Genomic DNA, 18,999 nt, shown 5'->3' on the forward strand with positions numbered 1-18,999 from the left:
GCCATTCAGCCCCTCAAGTCCAGTCCACCTTTTATTTACGTAGCTTTGCTCCAATTCACTTGATATGTGACCTAATATCTTCGCAGTCTTGACACCTCCAATGAACCCACCTGCCGCCTTTTTGGGACTCAGGAGCGGGCCATTTGGCCCCCCCGAGCCCACTCCGCCATTTCACTGGATCATTACTGACTTTCTACCTCAATGCCATATTCCCACACTCTCTCTGTATTCCATATTCTCATTGGAATTTGGAAATCTATCGACCTCTGCTTTGAACTTACTGAATGGCTCACCCTCCAGAGCCTCTGGGGTAGAAAATTCCAAAGATTCACCACCCGCTGGTTGAAGAAGTTCCTCCTCACCTCGGTCCTGACAATTCCGAGATGTGTCCCCAAGTTGTAAACCACTCCCCTTCCTCCGAGCCAGGGGAAACATCCTTCCTCCATCTACCCTGTTGAGCTCTGTAAGAATTTGCACACTTCCAATGTGATCACCTCTCATTCTTTGAAATTCTAGAGAATACAGGCCCAATCTCCTCATTCTCTCCTCACTGGACAATCCCAGGGATTCGTCAAGTGAACGGTTGAAACTCGTTGGAAGAGAGTTCTGGATTTCCACTCACATTTCTGGTCAAAGGGGGTTTCCTGATTTCACCCCTGATTTGCCAATAATCACTAATTTAAAGATCACAGAATCCCTACAGTGCAGAAAGAGGCCATTCGGCCCATCGAGCCTGCACAGACAACAATCCCACCCGGGTCCTATCCCCATAACCCCATGTATTTACCCTGCTACTACCCCTGAGGATATTAAGGGGCAAATTAGCATGGCCAGTCAACCCAACCCTCACATCTTTGGACTGCGGGAGGAAACTGGAGCACCCGGAGGAAACCCACGCAGACACGGGGAGAATGTGCAAACTCCATACAGACAGTGACCCGAGGCGGGAACTGAACCCGTGTCCCTGGCACTGCGAGGCAGCAATGCTAACCACCCATGCCGCCCACATATAAGCTCCCCTTAAAGTAACTCAGCACCCTGAACTGGAAATATATCCTTTACTGTCGCTGGGTCAAAATCCTGGAACTCCTCCCTAACCGCACAGTGGGTGTACCTGCACTATAGGGACTGCAGCGGGTTCAAGAATGTGGTTCAAAACCACCTAATTTAAAGATCGAGACCCTTTTTGTGGATTCCCCCCCCCCATCAGAGGAAATAATTGCGCACTCTCCACTGCCTCCATCTTTTGACAGGAAGTTGGTAATTAGGGCACCAGTGGGCACGCTCAATAACCCATGACATCATTGTTCCTAACACCAATAGCAGCCCTCGCTCCATGGGCACTGACCATCTTCCACTGGCTAGCGGAATGTGGTCTGATGGCACCGGGGGCTTGGATTGACACCGTAGCTCGGTCGGAATAAAATAATCAGCCACTGCACTCTACCTGTGTGGACTGCGGAAACATGTTGAGTAGCCAAGTGTTGGGGAAATAATCGTGTCATGGTAACAGCAACAGGAAGTGAGAGACGATGATTAGCGACCAGCTCGGCTAGCTAGCAGGCTGAGAACGAATAAACCAAACTGCACAGGGGGTGGGTCAGTCACTGAGCTCCACCAGACAGGAAGTCCCGTTTGCAAGTTTGCAATCAGCACGCGAGGCCTTCAGTGTTGTTACTGGGCTGTCTTGGGGCGTTGCTGCTGGGGAGAAATCATTCACAGTTGTGTTTTCAGTGCACTGAGGGGTCTGACTGGGAGCCGGTGATGCTCCATCACCACCCACACGCTGTGCCTGACCAGTCCCCCGGGCAGCAGCAGCCTCAGGGCTACCAGATCTCCAGGACGTCTGCTGTCAATGGACCGGCATTGGGAAGGATTCCCTGCCAGGCCCTCGCAAATACGGCTCACAAAGGGAGTTCCCAATGCTCGTGGCCTTGGAGCTGATGATGGGGCGGAGCTGCTTCCTCACCTTGCAAATCATAGAATCCCTACAGTGCAGAGGGAGGCCATTCGGCAAATCGAGTCTGCACTGACCACAATCCCACCCAGGTCCTATTCCCCATAACCCCACACATTTACCCTGCTAATCCCCCTGACACTAAGGGACAATTTAGCATGGCCAATCAACCTAACCCGCACATCTTTGGGCTGTGGGAGGAAACTGGAGCACTCAGAGGAAACCCACGCAGACACGGGGAGAATGTGCAAACTCCACACAGAGAGTGACCCAAGCCAAGAATCGAAACCAGGTCCCTGGAGCTGTGAGGCAGCAGTGCTAACCACTGTGCTACTGTGCCGCCCTTGTCTTTTCTTGGTGTTAATTCTCCTTGGCTTATTTCCTCACCTCTGATGCCTCACAGTGATAGGCCCGTAACCAATCTGTACCTCAGAGGGCTCTCTCCAGCCCTATAGGCCCCACTTGGAGGTTCAGAACCAGCCATCGTTTGTGCTCCTGCCTCTTTCCACCACCTTGGGCAGAGGGCGAAATCTCACATCTCCAAAAATGTCATTACAACACTAAGGGCCGGGTTTTATGGCTTTGCTCGTCCTGGAACCAGAAAGTCCCGCCCAAGGTTAGCTGACCTTCCATGTCCTGCCCTCGCCCGCTCCAATTCCCGTGGTGGGCGGGCTGGTAAAACTCCGGCCATAAATCCTAGAATGGATCAAAAACAAATCCACTGGACCAATTGTGGGTACTTTCCCCACTGCTCCCTTCTTGATGCAGCAACTTCCTCCTTTCTCCATTGTTGCAAAAGAGGAGGGGGCTGGATGTGTGGTAGGGGTGAGTAGTGGGGGGGGGGGGGTATAGTGGGGGTGTGGTGGTGGGGATGCGGTGTGCATGAATAGTGGGGGTAGAGTGGGGGGGGTTTGGTGGGGGGAAATCAGGCACAGCTCCTGTTTTCTCATTGCCCAAAGTGAATCTCGTTCAAGTCTGGGTGTGGGATCCATTGGGAATCAGAAATATTCAGGAGCCTGACCCACCCTTTCTACCATTAAAACTCATGAATAAATGGTGAATGTTTACGCGCTGCCTCAAGAAGCAGATATTTCTGAGTGACCCCAATCTATTGAGCACACACAGCTTCTCTCTGCTTGCGGAGTTTTACCAGCGACCCCACATTCGCCCGTCAGTCAGCACCCTCCTTCTGCTCCCATTAGAAAGTCTAATTGTGGATCTATTCCATCCAAAACTCTCCACTCCCTTGGGCAAGAAAGGCACAGACTTAGAATCCCTACAGTGCAGAAGGAGGCCACTCGGCCCACAATTCCATCCAGGCCCTATCCCCATAACCCCATGCATTTACCCTAGCTAGTCCTCCTGACACTAAGGGACAATTTTGCATGTCCAATCCCCCTAACCCGCACATCTTTGGACTGTGGGAGGAAACCGGAGCACCCGGAGGAAACCCATGCAGACACGGGGAGAACATGCAAACTCCGCACAGACGGTGACACAAGGTTGGAATCGAGCTCGGGTCCCAGGTGCTGTGAGGCAGCAGTGCTAACCACTGTATCTCCGAATGGAATTGCACTCCAACAATGGTGAGAAAAAGCATAGAAAAAAATGTGCATTTCTATAGCACCTTTCAGCACCTTGGGACCTCCCAAAGTGCTCCACAACCAGGTTCCAAGTTGCATGTATCAAACACAGCAGCCAATCTGAAGGCAGGAGCTTTCCACAAAGAGCACTGCAAGACTGGGCTGGGTAAGTTATTTACCGCTGTTACACTGGGTGCCTGCTAGGCTCAGTCTGCAATGACCCCGAGCTTCCAATTGCTTGATGGCCATTTCTGTCCTCGGCCTGACCGCTGCTGCTGACCACGAGCTGCACTGCCCCAGGGAAGCTCAACACAAGCTGGAGGGACAGCATCTCATCATCCAGTCAGACCATTTCGAGCCTTCTGAACCCAACACCGAGATCCATTCTTTCACCTTGCGAACCCTGTCCTCCATTTTGATTCTCTTTCTCTGCCACTTGCCGGTCTTAACCTCATTTCTCATGTTTCCACTTTTGGACAGGGCTGTTCATCATTTGGCCGTTCGTACACACTATGGGCAAATACTTTGCTTATTCATCGAAACCATTAGCATTCCCATTGCCTTTTGTTCCGTGGCGTCTTTGTCATTTAGGACAGAGACGGGAAGAATTGTTTTTCTCTGAGGGTTGTGAACCTTTGAAACTCTCTTTTAAGACCGGGGTAGATAGACTCTCAACTCACCAGGGAGTGATCGGGGGAGGTGAAGTGTGGAGCTGAGGCCACAGTCAGGTCGGCCATGATTTAATTGAATGGCTGAGGGGCCGAGTGGCCTATTCCTGCTCCTAATTTGTATTGAATCTCTCCCGCTCTACCCTCTCAGAGACCTTCCCCTTTGTTCTGCCTTTCCCCGTCTCCTTTCAATAGCACACACACCCATCACATTTCTATCTGAAAAGCAAAAAATACTGTGGATGCTGGAATCGGAAACAAAAACAGAAAGTGCTGGAAAATCTCAGGTCTGACAGCATCTGTGGAGAGAGAACAACTCTCATAGAATCCTACAGTGCAGAGGGGGACCATTCAGCCCATCGAGACTGCACTGACTCTCTGACAGAACATCTCAACCAGGCCCAGTAGAACTCTGTTCCCGCTCCACAGGATGCTGTCAGACCTGCTGAGGATTTCCAGCATTTTCTGCTTTTGTTCCATCACATCTCTACCCACCCTCAGATGCATTGGCCATGCTAAATTCTCCCTCAGTGAACCAGAACAGGCGTTGGAGTGTGGCGACTAGGGGATTTTCACAGTAACTTCATTGCAGTGTTAATGTAAACCTATTCATGAGACAAATAAATAAACTTAAACTCATATTAGCTGTGAAATGTTAACTCTTTCTCTCTCCATGGATGCTGCCAGACCTGCTGAACAGCTCCTTCCCTGCTGCCATCAGACTTTTGAATGGACCTACCTCACATTACCTAGCTATGACTGTAACACTACATTTTGCACTCTCTCCTTTCCTTCTCTATAAACGGTATGCTTTTCCTGTATAGCGTGCAAGAAACAATACTTTTCACTGTATATTATGGGCAGCACGGTAGCACAGTGGTTAGCACTGCTGTCTCACAGCGCCAGGGACCCGGTTTCAATTCCTGGCTTGGGTCACTGTGTGGAGTTTGCACGTTCTCCCTGTGTCTGTGTGGGTTTCCTCCGGGTGCTCCGGTTTCCTCCTAGAGTCCAAAGCTGTGTGGGTTAGGTGGATTGGCTCTGCTAAGTTACCCCTTAATGTCAGGGGGATTAGCAGGGTAAATGTATGGGGTTCTGGGGATAGGGCCTGGGTGAGATTGTGGTTGGTGCAGACTTGGTACAGGGCCGAATGGCCTCCTTCTGCACTGTAGGATTCTATGATGTGACATTAATAAATCCTTTTGGATTTCCAACACCCCCCAACCCCCCCCCCCAAAGTATTTTGCTGTGATTAAGTTGCTTCTAGCTGTTGGCGGCAGGGGTAAATATTAGCCATGAGCCTCCCCCTGCTCTTCTCCCAATATCACATCAGAAATCCTCTCACGTTCACTTTTTGAGGCCAGAATGGGCCACGGTTCAACACCTCATTCAAAAAGACCAGCACCTCCCTCCCACAGCGCAGTGCTCCCTCTGGACTCTATGTGGGAGTGTCAGCCTGGATTATGTGCTCAAATGTCTGGAACGGGATTGTGAATCAATTAATTTGTGACCTCTCCCTCTCTTCCCGCCCCCCAAAAGAAAATTCCTCTAATTCAGAACAGAAAGATTGGGGGGAGGATGGGTGCATAAAAAGTGTTCCTGCAAAGAATTCCCCCTGATTGGAAGGACAAAAGGAGTGCTGGTGGAAAAGAAGTGGAATTGTTTACAGAGAGAGAGAGTGTGTATGTGTGCAGGAAGTGGTGCCATTCCCAGGGACCTCCCCTCCCTGTAGCCAAGGAGAGGGAAAGTATCAGATTAAAAACGCCTCTCTCTCTCTCACACACACACACAGCACATGGACAGGGACGCCAGCACAAGGAGCAGTTTGACTCCCTCCGATGAATCTAAAAAGATTGCCTTGGGGGTGTGAGTTGCAACAAAATATATCCCAGTGGCCGGAAAGGTAAATAGCTTTATAGAAAAAAAAGAAACTTTTCGAAGTGAGCCACTGTCGTGACATATGTGGCTATTTCGAGACTTTTTTTGCGGGGGAAAAGTGGCTGAATCGTGTCTCGATCGATATAAAAATGTACATTAAAAGAAATAGCAAAGTTTTCATAGGAGTTACACTTCTAATTCGCGACAGATACAATTACTGATCAACAACCACATGTAAATGTGGGTGAAAGAGTTTGTGGGGGTGGGGGGTTTGGGATTTGAAGGGTATAATGTTATCCCTCCCAACCACCCCACAATCGACCGTTTTAAGAACTTCCTCTCCCCAGAGTGCTGGGCCACGACTTGTAATTTTAAATTTCTCCATTTGGGTTTCAGCAATACTTTTACGGGTTGGGCTAAATAAAAATAAAGCAGGATCTTGAATTTTAAGAAAAACAAACACACGGCCTTGCTTTTATTTGTATGCAGTTTGGAAATACAAAACACATGATGGGGCGTTTGCATCTCAACTCAGCAGGAAATTGGGATCATGTGGAGTCGCTCAAGTTTAAAAGAAACATCCAAAACTAAACGGTGGAGCTTTTACACAGCAAAAAAAAAGCTCCAATATTTTACTAAAAGACAGGGGTGATGATAATACGACTATTATTCCTAAATCAGACTTGACCCTTTTCCTGGGAAGTTTAGAATTAACGGCAGGGATTACTTTTGCCCCCTTTATTTTTTAGACTCCAGAAACAAAAGCTCTTGTGGCCCTTTTCAAATTAAAACCAACCTTCTGATTTCAACCCCCTCCACGTTCCGCTTAAGGTTCCCCCTCCCCTAACCCAAAAAAAAGACCCTTTTAGCGCCATGTGCCCTCTCCCGCCAAAATCCGTTGTAACAGACTGAAATTGCAACCATCTGTTACAGATGATAAGCCGTGCACAATGCAAATTCAGTACTATGTGTGTGCCAAAACAGGGCAAGTCGGCAATTTGGGCGGAAAAAAAGACACTAACTTATATTTATACTTTTTAAAAAACTTCACAAACTATTAGCAATCAAATCTGGTCATTTAAAAAATATATATCTGAAAGCAGCAGTTGCAAAGATACAGTGCAGCCTTGTACCAACCCGCTCCATGCTCCCACAGCCCATTATAAATCGTGTAAAATTCCCCTAATGTCCAGTCCAAAAAGCAGACCAGGCTTTAAAAAGAACCCTCCCTTTGCTGAAAGCATTTCGCAACACTACCTTCTCGATCCAACCCTCTAAACTGAAAGCAACTCAAATCCCGCCCAAAAATACACAGCCCAACAACAGAATTGAGAAAAAAGAAATCTTATCAATTAGTAACTTAGCTTTTCTCAATGATGTCATGGTGTGTAAATAAAAATCCGAAATGACCATTCCATGCAAGGTTTGAACAGAAAAAAAAACTTTTGAGAAAGTTTGGAACCAAACTTTTAACTTTCTTTTGGTGGGAAGGATTTTGTTTTTTTTAAATGAAAGGAGTTTTATCTCTCTCTCTGCTTGCTGGGTGTCATTCAAGGAGGGAGGGTTATTTTTTTTTCCCCTCCCTCGCCCAAAAAGAGCCCACAAACTGGGCTGATTTAAATACCAGGGTCCCGCCTCCCGGGGCAAGGGAAATTATTTATGGGTGATGTCGGAGTGCGAGTTACTGAAAGTCTGCGGGGCGAGTGGGAGGCTCGCAACCCGGAGAGGGGAAGGAAAAAAATAGCCGACCGAGACTTGCTTTCGCTTGGGGGGGGAGTCGATCCGATCCGTGTCCCGCCCCAGCCTCGGTCGCCACTCTTTCCCCCCCTCTCCCTGTCTCTCACTCACTCACCAGCCGCATCGCCCTGCTCTGCGTTACCCTTGGACGCCTCAACATGTCTACAAAGTTCGCCTCATGTTTCTACGACATTGGAGAAGTTTTATGTAAGGTAAAGGAAAAATCCCACACTCTTAAAAGCCGGAATGAGGGAAAGCGGCGCTATAACAAGTTACAGCTTTTTGAACACCCCCAATCTCTCGACCTGTTTTTGTACTTAAGACTGTGAAACTTTTTTTAAAAACTCGTGTGCATTTTGTCCACCCAACTTTCTCACTCGAGTCTCTCTCTCTATAACAATGCGGTCGATCGGAGCGTTTTAATTCTACATTTTTTTGTAAAGATCGAGTTGGCATCAGACGGTGCTTTTTTTTCCCCGACTGATTTATTTTTCTTTCTGTCCTGTTCGAGGCGGTTTGGTGGAACTTTTCTTTTCCTGTTGGTTTTTAAAAAAAGAATTTAACCCGTTGTTTGTAATCCTTCCAAAATTAACAACCAAAAAAATATTTTAAAGTTATTTTGTGCGTGGTTTTTTTTTGGGGGGGGGGGAAGGGAGGAGGAATTCCTTGATCCCAGCCCGGGAATGTTGCCATTGTGTTTGGGGGTTCTGATTTAGAACGTTGATACAAGTCTGATTGGGTTGTGTTTGGGGGTTCTGATTTGGAACGTTGATAAGTGTGATTTGGAACGCGGCCGACGTTCTGATTTGGAATGTTGAGGTTTCTTTCTCCCCCCCCGCCCCACTCCGTGTCCCAGTTTTTGTGTCGAGGACATTTGAATGGTCCCCTTTGCCTCTGCTCCTCCTCCTCCCACTCCTTGTCCCTCGACCCATTGAGCTCTCGCCTCGACTGGAGGGAAGGGGACAGCACCATGCACTCGGGCCACATGTAATTTATAAAAGAGTGGGGAGGGCATGATCCTCCCAACTCCCTAATGGAAGCCTCTAGTCGGAGCCCTTTGCCCAACTTTTTCAGTTTATACTTTCTGCCTCTTCTCCCTTGCCCCTTCCCTCCAGGATTGTTGGAAATGGCAATGATTTGAGTGTGTAGGTTTCTGAAATAAGCATTCTGGGATGGTAGGGGTTCTCTGGTGCCCCCAACCCTATACTGTGATTGCAGTATGTTACAAAGAGGGGGGGGGGGGGGGGGTTTGGCTTGGGGACCCCAGAGTGAGGAGCTCTTGCTGGGGGAACCCTGGAGTCTGCAGCAGTAGATACAATCCAATTTGTCCAAGGAGGGCTGTGCCCAGGGATTGCCAACTTCCGCCTTTAACCACAGTCTGTCTCTTGTCTACTCGATGTAAACAAGTCAGTCAAGTTTCTTCTGTCAATGACTTCAAAGTCATCCGGCCCTGAATTGGTGGGGGGAGGGGGGGGGCAGCTCGAGGCGGTCGCTCCCTCTGGTCTTTCCCCAAGGACAACCTAACTAAGGCCTTTAAAATTACAAAGGTGTTTGATAGACTGAATCTACATGAAGGAAATCCAAAACTGGGAGCCTTAAATCTCAATCGTTAATGAAACCATTGAAGGAATTCAGAGGAACCTCCTCCTCTTGGAGAATGTAGCTCGTTAGCGCATGGAGTGATTAGATTTGATTTATTATTGTCACGTGTATTAACATAGTGAAAACTGTTGTTTCTTGCGCGCTGTACAGACAAAACATACTGTTCATAGAGAAGGAAACGAGAGTGCAGAATGTAGTGTTACAGTTATAGGTAGGGTGTAGAGAAAGATCAACTTAATGCAAGGTAGGTCCATTCAAAAGTCTGACAGCAACAGGGAAGAAGCTTTTCTTGAGTCGGTTGGTACATGACCTCAGTTTTGTAAATGGATGGGAGGCTGGTTTGCATGACAGATTGGGCTACATTCATGACCTTTTGTAGTTCCTTGTGGTCTTGGGCAGAGCAGGAGCCATACCAAGCTGTGATACAACCAGAAAGAATGCTTTCTATGGTGCATCTGTAAAAGTTGGTGAGAGTCGTAGTTGACATGCCAAATTTCCTTAGTCTTCTGAGAAAGTTGGTGGGCTTTCTTAACTATAGCGTCGGCATGGGGGGAACCAGGGTAGGTTGTTGGTGATCTGGGCACCTAAAAACTTGAAGCTCTCGACCCTTTCTACTGAGGTGAATGTTGTCGATGCACTTGAGGAGAAGCTAGGAAAATAGCAGAATTAACCCAAAAAGTATCTTAAAGTTATTTTGTGCATGGTTGGGGGGGGGGGCGGGGGGGGGGGGAACTTCCTTGATCCCAGACTGAGAATGTTGCCATTCTGTTTGGGGATTCTGATTTGGAACGTTGATACAGGTCTGCATGTTTGGGGGTTCTGGTTTGGAACGTTGATACATGTGGTTTGGAATGCGCTGACTGCATTAGGATAGAAGAGTTTGCTTGTCAGGTGAGGAGAGTCATGGCTTGTTGGGTTGAAAGTGCTGGTGCTGTGACCTAAAGTGATAAGTTTGTTTTCTCCCCTTCCTCGTGCAGAACAAGATGATGAGCTACAATAACAACATCAACGCAGGCAGCTCCAGTGTGCCCCTGCTGGACAGGAAGGCAGTCGGGACCCCGACACTGGTGGACTATCAGAGGCGCCATTCAGTTACCCTCGCCAACGCTAACTCCAAGTTCAACCAGAACCAGCTCCTGAACAGCCTGAAGCTGGAACAGAGCAGCTCCGCTGCCATCGCCAACAAGGAGAACAAGTTCCGGGACCGCTCCTTCTCTGAGACAGGCCTTCAGAAACCTCAGAGCCAGGTCAACTCCAGCCGCTACAAGACTGAGCTGTGCCGTCCCTTCGAGGAGAATGGGTCGTGCAAGTATGGCGACAAGTGCCAGTTTGCTCACGGCATCCATGAGCTGAGGAGCTTGGCCCGGCATCCCAAGTACAAGACAGAGCTGTGCCGAACCTTCCACACCATCGGATTTTGCCCCTATGGACCCCGTTGCCACTTCATCCACAACGCAGAGGAAAGGCGCATGTCCCCCGGGCACGACCAGCAGCATCTCCCGCTCTCCTCATCCAACAAGATTGACAGGCCCCGCCTACAGCACAGCTACAGTTTCTCTGGCATCTCCAGTTCCTCCAACGGGCTGCTGGACAGTCCCACCTCCATCACCCCTCCCCCCATCTTCAGTGCCGAAGACCTGAGCTCCTCCCCGACCCTGCCCGATTGTGCCAGCAACCCCTTCACCTACTCGAGCCAGGAACTTGCCAGCCTCTTTGCGCCCAGCATCGGGATCCAAGTGCCCATGGCGTCCACCAATAGCGGCGCCCACTCTCCTTCCTTCCTGCTCCGACCCCTGGCTGAATCTCCCCACTTCTTCGAGCCTCCCCCGAGCCCCCCAGACTCCATGTCTGATGACTACCTGAGCAGCTCCGGGAGTGTGAGCGGCTCCGAGTCCCCGACCCTCGACCTCAGCAAACGTCTTCCCATCTTCAGCAGACTCTCCATCTCGGATGATTAACTCTCGCCGTCTTCCTTTCCCATACGGGGAGAGGCAGAGTGCTGTCTGGAAAAAAAATGTACCCCTAATCTGAGCAAGCATTTAAGATGAACTTTGATTCTCTGAAGGTCCAGGTAGCCAGCGTTTTGACACACACATACATACACAGGTTAGAACTGACTTGCTAATCCTGAAGCTGCCAGCTACACACAGCGTCACTCATGACCTACAATGTGTTTCTTATCACTTTGTAGCAAGGGGACAGCAATGACTGCACATTTATCTCTTTTTAATAATTTATCCCTTCTTTTTCCCTGGCAAATCAGAATGGCCCTTTTGTTTCCGTTTTTAGTTTTTGGGTGTTGGAGGAAGAGTCATCCTGGGGATAAGCTGTGGTAGGTTTGAATTGGCCTAGTTGAATCGGGACACTTTGTGAGGGGATCTGAAGTGAAAATTTGCTGACCAGCGACCTATCTGCCTGACCTCCGCTCCTGAAGTGTGGATTTGAGGATCTTGTTGAAGAGAATTGTTGAGGTGCAACTGGCATAATTACCCACGATTTGCCAAAGCAGATCTTTAATGTAGCAAAATTAAATCTACATTTGATGATGTCCCTTTAGCTGTAACTTGACTTGCCGCCACACCCCCCCCCCCCCCCCAGCCATTCAATTGCTACATTTCCCCGCAATGGCAGCACCAAATGAGTGTCTTTGCATGGTTGGGTGGGGTCTTACTATGAGTTGACTAAAGCTTCTTCCTGATACTTTGGTGGGCAGGTCTTGAGACAGGTGGTCCAGCCATCCGGGGGGGAGGGGCACTTTACCTCCCTCTGCTCCACCTCCCCTGTTTCCTCCATCCGCCCCCTCCCCAACCACCTGCTCATCCTCCTCTGGATCCCCATCCTCGCCCCACTTCTCCTTCCAATTTCTCTTCACGTGGTGACAATTTGTCAATTCCAGGGACTGGAATTTATCAAGTGTAGACTTTGATCGCTTCCATTGCTTATAAATGGACAAAAGTTGTGACAAGACATTATGCAGGGCATGGGAATTGAAGGTTTCTTTGGGGGAAGGATATAAATAATTTGACGGGGGGGTGGGGAGTCTAGGGGGGAGGGGGAGTGTGCCACCGCTAGTTTTAAATTTTAATTGTGGTGCTGGTAATATAATTCTGGCTGCCTTGTTTTTAAACTGTTCAGTACCCAGTAGGTAAGATTTGATTTGGAATAATTCTCATTTTTGGGTGAGGGGATGGGAAGGGACTGTGAAAATTTCTTCGTTGGGGGGGGCGGATAGCTTTGGATGAACAGCATTATCTTCAGTGATGAGACAGAAATTGAGAGAGATGCTTTGATCAGCTAGCCTTGGACTTTGCCAAGTTAATTCCATTTTCCTTTTTCTTTCACCCTACCTCCCCTTTTTTATAAAAAAATTTCAGCAGAATGTTAAAGAATTTAGAAATATTGCTTGCCCGCTGCACACACAGACACATGCATACATACACAAAAAATTGCTTATTTAACTTATCAAAAACATATTTATTGCCAAACATATGCATTTTTGTTTGTATTTATCACTGATGAACCATAGAAATATATTTTTCTTTTATGTTTAAATTATGATCTTATTAATCTGAAGATTGTGAGGTTTTCTCCTTTTCTTATTTTCATTTCCACAGTTTAATATATTATACTACAATGATGAGGGTTTTTGTAACGTTACTCTTCAGTTATTTTATTTAATAAAAAAAAGTAATTTAAAAACACAAAAACATTTGAATTTATTTATTTTGTAGTTTTTTCCCCCCCCATCCTTTTTAAAAACAAATCGATTTCCTCATATTTTTATGGCAGCCTTGCGCTCACTGCCTTTTAAGCTCTTGTTGTCAACAGCGGCCTAGGATTTTAGGCTTTTGAGTTACCTTCCATTATACAAGAGACTGTTAAGAAGATGCGGGCTCAGTACTGTGACACAAAAGTGCCTGTTGGAACACATTCCAAGCATTGATGTATGCTTTCTGTGTAACTAATACTTTTTTTTTATTATTGATAGATCCTGACCTCCTGTTCAGAGAGGTCCAGGAGTTGGCACAAAGGGAAGTTGAATGTATTTTTCCTTCTTTGTTCACTACATGGTTTTTTCTATGTCTGTTTATACAGAATGCTTTTGTAATGACTGGTTCAAATGTAAACCAATAAACCCCAATGGTTTTTTTTTCCAAAAGTGTGGTAACTCTGGATTTGTCCCTTCTAGAACTGTTGTTGCTTAGCACTTAGTGCCAATGTTAAATGGGATGGGGAGGTCGAGTGAGGCTGTGACACTGAGGAATGTGTAATGAGACGTATGTTAACCCGCTGTGCATTAAAGGAGCCCTGGTAGCAATTTAACACAGACAATGGTTACTCAATGGCATGATTTAATCCCCTAGGCCTTGTGAACATGCTACAACGCTCCTAATAAACCAAATGGAATGAGTTCTGGGACAGAAGATTGGTGAATGGCTGGGTTTAGACTCTATTTTGGATCTGACACTGCCTGAACTATTGTAGAATTTCCTACCTAGATGCCTGACTGGTTTGCCATGCTCAGCAAGGATTGAGATTTGCACTGAATCCAGGTTTGGACTTTGTCCTAAGGGTACCTGTGGACTGAGATGGATCCCAGGCAGTGTGCTGGGGTGACCAAGCACTGGTCCAGTTAACAACAGGGTGTACTGCATGCTGAGGTGGTGACACATTCACACCAGTGAGACACACGCCTGTCGTAGAAAGGGGGAATTATTTGTAAGATTTCAACCGGTGAATTGAAAGGTAAGCAGTGGGAAATGCGGTGAAGCAGCGATGACGCAACAAAACCTGCCTGAAGATGGCGATGGCTCGATCTTCAGCAGTTGGCCGCGTTCCTGGAGTTTGGGATGGCCTGCTAGATTCTATCAAATCAAAGTAGGCTCCCCTGTCTTGAAGAAAACTCAGCAAGTGGTTGTTTCAGACTTTTTGCTTTAGTGTCGAATGAAACTTTCAATGTAATCTCAATGGTGCTGTGTGTTCGGAAGGATTCCTGGCTCCTAGCACCCAGCACTCACCCAAAATTAGATTGGTGGATCACAACCAATGGCTACAGGAATCCCACATGAAATCCGATTGAGTGGTCTTGATCTAAGCACAGTAGCCCCAGACCTGGTGCTGGTTGGCATAAGGATGGTTGGCAGAGGGAAAATATCACCCGGGCTCTACATGGGGGTGGGTAGGAGGAGATTCATTCTTACCCTTGAACACAGAAAAAGGTCCCGAAGGACCATGCCAGGGTTTGACCTCCCAGGCGGCAGCATCAGCCACATGCGGGCCGAGTGTTGGCTGACTCAACCCTCAAAGAATTTTCTACAGAAAACGCTGGAAAATCTCAGCAGGTCTGACAGCACCTGTGGAGAGAGAATTGAGCCAATTTTGAAATGTTGGCTCTATTGCTGTCGGACCTGCTGAGAGTTCCCAGCATTTTCTGTTTTTGTTTCAGATTCCAGCATCCGCGGTGTTTTGCCTTTATCCAGAACTTCCTACTTATTTGAACCTACAGACGGCAACGCGCTTTTGGCTTAATTCTGAAGTCACATCTTTCCTCCTCAATCACACGTGCATCAAGCGCTTGTGACCCATATTGATGTGATTTGAATGCTGGTTTAGAATGAGCCTTGTTTTGTGGAAGTTGGTGAACTTTCTTTTAAAGGTGCATGGCCAGATTCCTTTGCTTCCCAGGTGCTCCAGCTAACACGTTTGCACCTTTTAGGCTTGCGTATGTCTGCAGAACGCCTAGTTCTATAATTTACTAACTTGGGTTAATTCGCCCTCCCGTCAGTAAGGGTCGCTGAAATGGGTGGCACAGTGGTTGGCACTGCTGCCTCACAGCGCCAGGAACCCAGGTTCGATTCCCGGCTTGGGTCACTGTCTATGTAGAGTCTGCACATTCTCCCCGTGTCTGCGTGGGTTTCCTCCGGGTGCTCCGGTTACCTCCCACATTCTGAAAGACATGCCGGTTGGGTGCATTGGCCATGCTAAATTCTCCCTCCGTGTACCCGAACAGGCGCTGGCGTGTGGCAACTAGGGGGTTTTCACAGTAACTTCATTGAAGTGTAAATATAGGCCTACTTGTGACAATAATAAACTTTAAATGGGTGCTCTGCCACAAAGTGAAACCTCTGCCAATTTTCTCGTCTGACTCAGCCATGTCGCTGAGTGTCTCCTATACACTAAACAATATATCGTCCTAACAAGATTGAACCAGCTTGTATCTCTCAAACCCAACAGCTCCTGTTCTGTGCACAATACAAGTAGATGCAGCAAATGTCCCTCATCTTTCCTAGACATGTAATGGTAAATCAACCTAGGATACTGCTGCCCAATCCCCTTCCAATAAACCTGACAACATGTATATTCCCATTCTCGTCCCGCACTAAAGCAGGCTTCTGTCTGTTTTCATAGCTAGTTGTTCCTAGAATAGGTTGCTAGTCTATCACTGGGGGGGCTTATACTTGAGGGACGCCCCTCCACATCAAACATGGCTGAACAGAAGTCTCTCACGCCCTTACTGCCAGCTACTGGTGTGTTTCGAAGGATTTCCAGATAACAAACTTAACCTGTTTGACCGCATTATGAACGCACCTTCCTTGCTCATCAAGTCCTGGGGTGTGACTCGAATCTGGAGTTTCTGGCTCAGAGGCAGGGACAGTATCCGCTGCGCCACGGGACCGCCCTAAGCAAGTGCATAGATAGAGGTTAATGGTAGATGTGTGGGTGGATGTCACACTGTTTAACATTGAGTCCTGCCGAACAAATGTGCCCAATTGGATGAGTGGACCCAAGTAGGGGAACGCCAAAGAAAGAATATTTTACTTGTTCGTTCTTTCCTCCAAGCCACACCACAAATATAAGGAGGCACTCAGAATGAAACAAGGTCTTCCAAACTAGCACCCTGACTCCTGGATGATCATAGACCAGGAAGGTCAATCCCACATCCGCTGATATTTCTGTTTCTTGGTTTGAGTCGGGAGCACTGGACTGGGGCTCTGGTTTTGTTGTCTCATTGGTGGATATATCCCAAACGAGCACCCAGGACTTGCTTTTGCGACTTCAAGACAGAAAGGTAAAGGAATGGGAACTCGCATGCAAACCTTGACCTTAGTACGGGTCCTAAGCAGCCATTAAAATGAAAAGGGGGCTTAGAAACTGGAGAGTGACCAAAATCTGAGATACAGGAGGCCTGTGTGGACAGACTGGGCACGTGATGGTGGTCTTTGAACCACATATTTACCCTATAGGCATCAGCAGGCAACTCCTATATGGTCACGCCTAGATTAGGGAAGGGCAATGGAAACAGCAGTCCTCACTAAAGCATTAATGGGAAATAGGGGTGGATGGATATTGGGGTAAATTACAGTGGGAGGTCTAGGCTGGGGGGGGGGGACTACAGTCTGGGATTGGAGTGAGAATGACCCAGTCAGTGGAGACCAGGTGTAGGTGTTGGATTGGGGTCAAGAGTAAAATCAGATCAGGGGTGGGGGGAGATCGGTGAGTTAATGGTCAGATCAGATGGGGGAGTTACAGTCAGATCAGGCGGGGGAGTTAGATCAGGTGGGGGATTACAGATCAGGTGGGGGATTACTGTCAGATCAGGCGGGGGATTACAGTCAGATCAGGCGGGGGATTACAGTCAGATCAGGCGGGGGAGTTAGATCAGGCAGGGGATTACAGTCAGATCAGGCAGGGGATTACAGTCAGATCAGGCGGGGGATTACAGTCTGGAGGGTGGGATTACAAACATTGGGTTGGGCTGCAGTCAGAAATTGGGGTGAGATGGATTTAGTTGCTGATTGGGTTGAGAGGGTTACCGTTGCAGATTGGGTTGGGGGCTTACAATCAGAGGGTGGGATGCGCTGATGAATGGCAATGAGGGCACTGGAGGTCACACTTGGTGATCAGGGACTGGGCTTACAACTGGAGTTAGGGGCAGAGCAGTGATAGTGTGTGGAGAATGGGGGCGGGAGTTACAGTCGGAGGTCAGGGTCAGTGGTTACAGTTAGAGAAGGGGAGCAGAGTTACAGTCTGAGATCCGGGTGGGAGTTAGTGAGTGGGGGGAGGGGGCTACAGTCAGTTTGGGGTTGGGTGTTACAATTGGTGATTGGCGGGCAGTGGGGGGTTGACTGTCAGTGAAGGAGTGGGGGGAGGGGGTACAGTCAAGTGGGTCTCTTACAGGGGGTGATTTTCCCCCAAAAAAATCAAAGTGCGGGGAAATGGGAGGTTTTGGGTGAGCTGGGTTTGAGGAAGTTGCGGCCACTCTGTCCAATACAGACGCAGTCAGGCGATTCACGCCGGGGCAGGGGGAACCTAAACCCACTGGAGAGGCCACCACAGAGTGCTCAGGGGGCCATCGGGCATGTGCCACTCTCCCAGTATACTGCCCAGTGCCCCATGGGCAGTGCCAGGCTCCCAGCCTGGAAGCTGGCACCACCCACAGGTTGCTGCACCCACCGCCCCCCAACCTCCCGGGGAACCACAATGGCCGCTGATCCCACCAACGAGCCCATCACTACAGGTCCCCAATGGTAGGGATCAGCTGCGATCCCTGCTGGTGGGAACCTACACCGGCGAGGTCGGACAGGTAAGTGAATCCGGACAATAGCTGGAGAAAGAGATTCAAATGAGATTGTGAACATTGGAATCAGCCTCGTGCCACTGATTATGCAAAGAAAAATGGCCCGGGAGAATCGCAAGCTGCCGGCCACCAGGCGGGAATTTGATTTTTGGCCTCCCGCTTACACTTCCCACCCCGCCACGCTTCTCAACCGGCGGAGTGGGAAAATCGCACCCATGGTGATTCAAGTGGTAGCAGACCAGGTGACAGGGATACAGGAAATTGAGGTGTGGGGTACAGTTGTAGATGCAGGATTGGGGTAAGGCTGTAGCCAGGATTGGGGTAACGCTGTTGCCAGGATTGGGGTAACGGTGTAGCCAGGATTGGGGTAATGGTGTAGCCAGGATTGGGGTAACGGTGTAGCCAGGATTGGGGTAATGGTGTAGCCAGGATTGGGGTAACGCTGTAGCCAGGATTTGGATAACGGTGTAGCCAGGATTGGGGTAAAGCTGTAGCCAGGATTGGGGTGACGGTGTAGCCAGGATTGGGGTAACGCTGTAGCCAGGATTGGGGTAAAGCTGTAGCCAGGATTGGGGTAACAGTGTAGCCAGGATTGGGGTAACGCTGCAGCCAGGATTTGGATAACGGTGTAGCCAGGATTGGGGTAAAGCTGTAGCCAGGATTGGGGTAACGGTGTAGCCAGGATTGGGGTAACGCTGTAGCCAGGATTGGGGTAACACTGTAGCCAGGATTGGGGTAACGGTGTAGCCAGGATTGGGGTAACAGTGTAGCCAGGATTGGGGTAACGGTGTAGCCAGGATTGGGGTAAAGCTGTAGCCAGGATTGAGGTGACAATGCAGCCAGGATTGGGGTAACGTTGCAGCCAGGATTGAGGTAATGCTGTAGCCAGGATTGAGGTAATGCTGTAGCCAGGATTGGGGTAATGGTGTAACCAGGATTGGGGTAACGGTGTAGCCAGGATTGGGGTAACGCTGTAGCCAGGATTGGGGTAATGGTGTA

At 48.6% G+C, this 18,999-nt stretch overlaps 1 protein-coding gene across 2 annotated transcripts; it reads left to right on the plus strand.

Moving 5' to 3' along the window:
- The first annotated feature begins 5,984 nt into the window (after positions 1-5,984).
- Positions 5,985-13,581, plus strand: LOC144506986 (mRNA decay activator protein ZFP36L1-like). 2 transcript variants are annotated; one of them, XM_078233492.1, is made up of 2 exons: positions 5,985-6,108; positions 10,400-13,581. In XM_078233492.1, exon 2 carries the CDS (start codon positions 10,406-10,408, stop codon positions 11,378-11,380), a length of 975 nt encoding a protein of 324 aa, XP_078089618.1. In that variant the 5' UTR covers positions 5,985-6,108; positions 10,400-10,405; the 3' UTR covers positions 11,381-13,581. The 2 variants fall into 2 exon arrangements, with proteins under 2 accessions (XP_078089618.1, XP_078089617.1); XM_078233491.1 differs by lacking the exon at positions 5,985-6,108 and adding an exon at positions 7,741-8,032.
- Positions 13,582-18,999: the final 5,418 nt, after the last annotated feature.

Source organism: Mustelus asterias, chromosome 18 (genome assembly GCF_964213995.1).
Source record: "Mustelus asterias chromosome 18, sMusAst1.hap1.1, whole genome shotgun sequence".
NCBI classification, from domain to species: domain Eukaryota; kingdom Metazoa; phylum Chordata; class Chondrichthyes; order Carcharhiniformes; family Triakidae; genus Mustelus; species Mustelus asterias.

What these genes read in the sequence shown, in the direction of transcription:
- LOC144506986 (XM_078233491.1), top strand. Translation starts at nt 7,979, where the DNA reads ATGTCTACAAAGTTCGCCTCATGTTTCTACGACATTGGAGAAGTTTTA. An exon ending in TTGGAGAAGTTTTATGTAAG is followed by an intron (nt 8,033 to 10,399) that starts GTAAAGGAAAAA and finishes TTCCTCGTGCAG; the next exon opens with AACAAGATGATGAGCTACAA.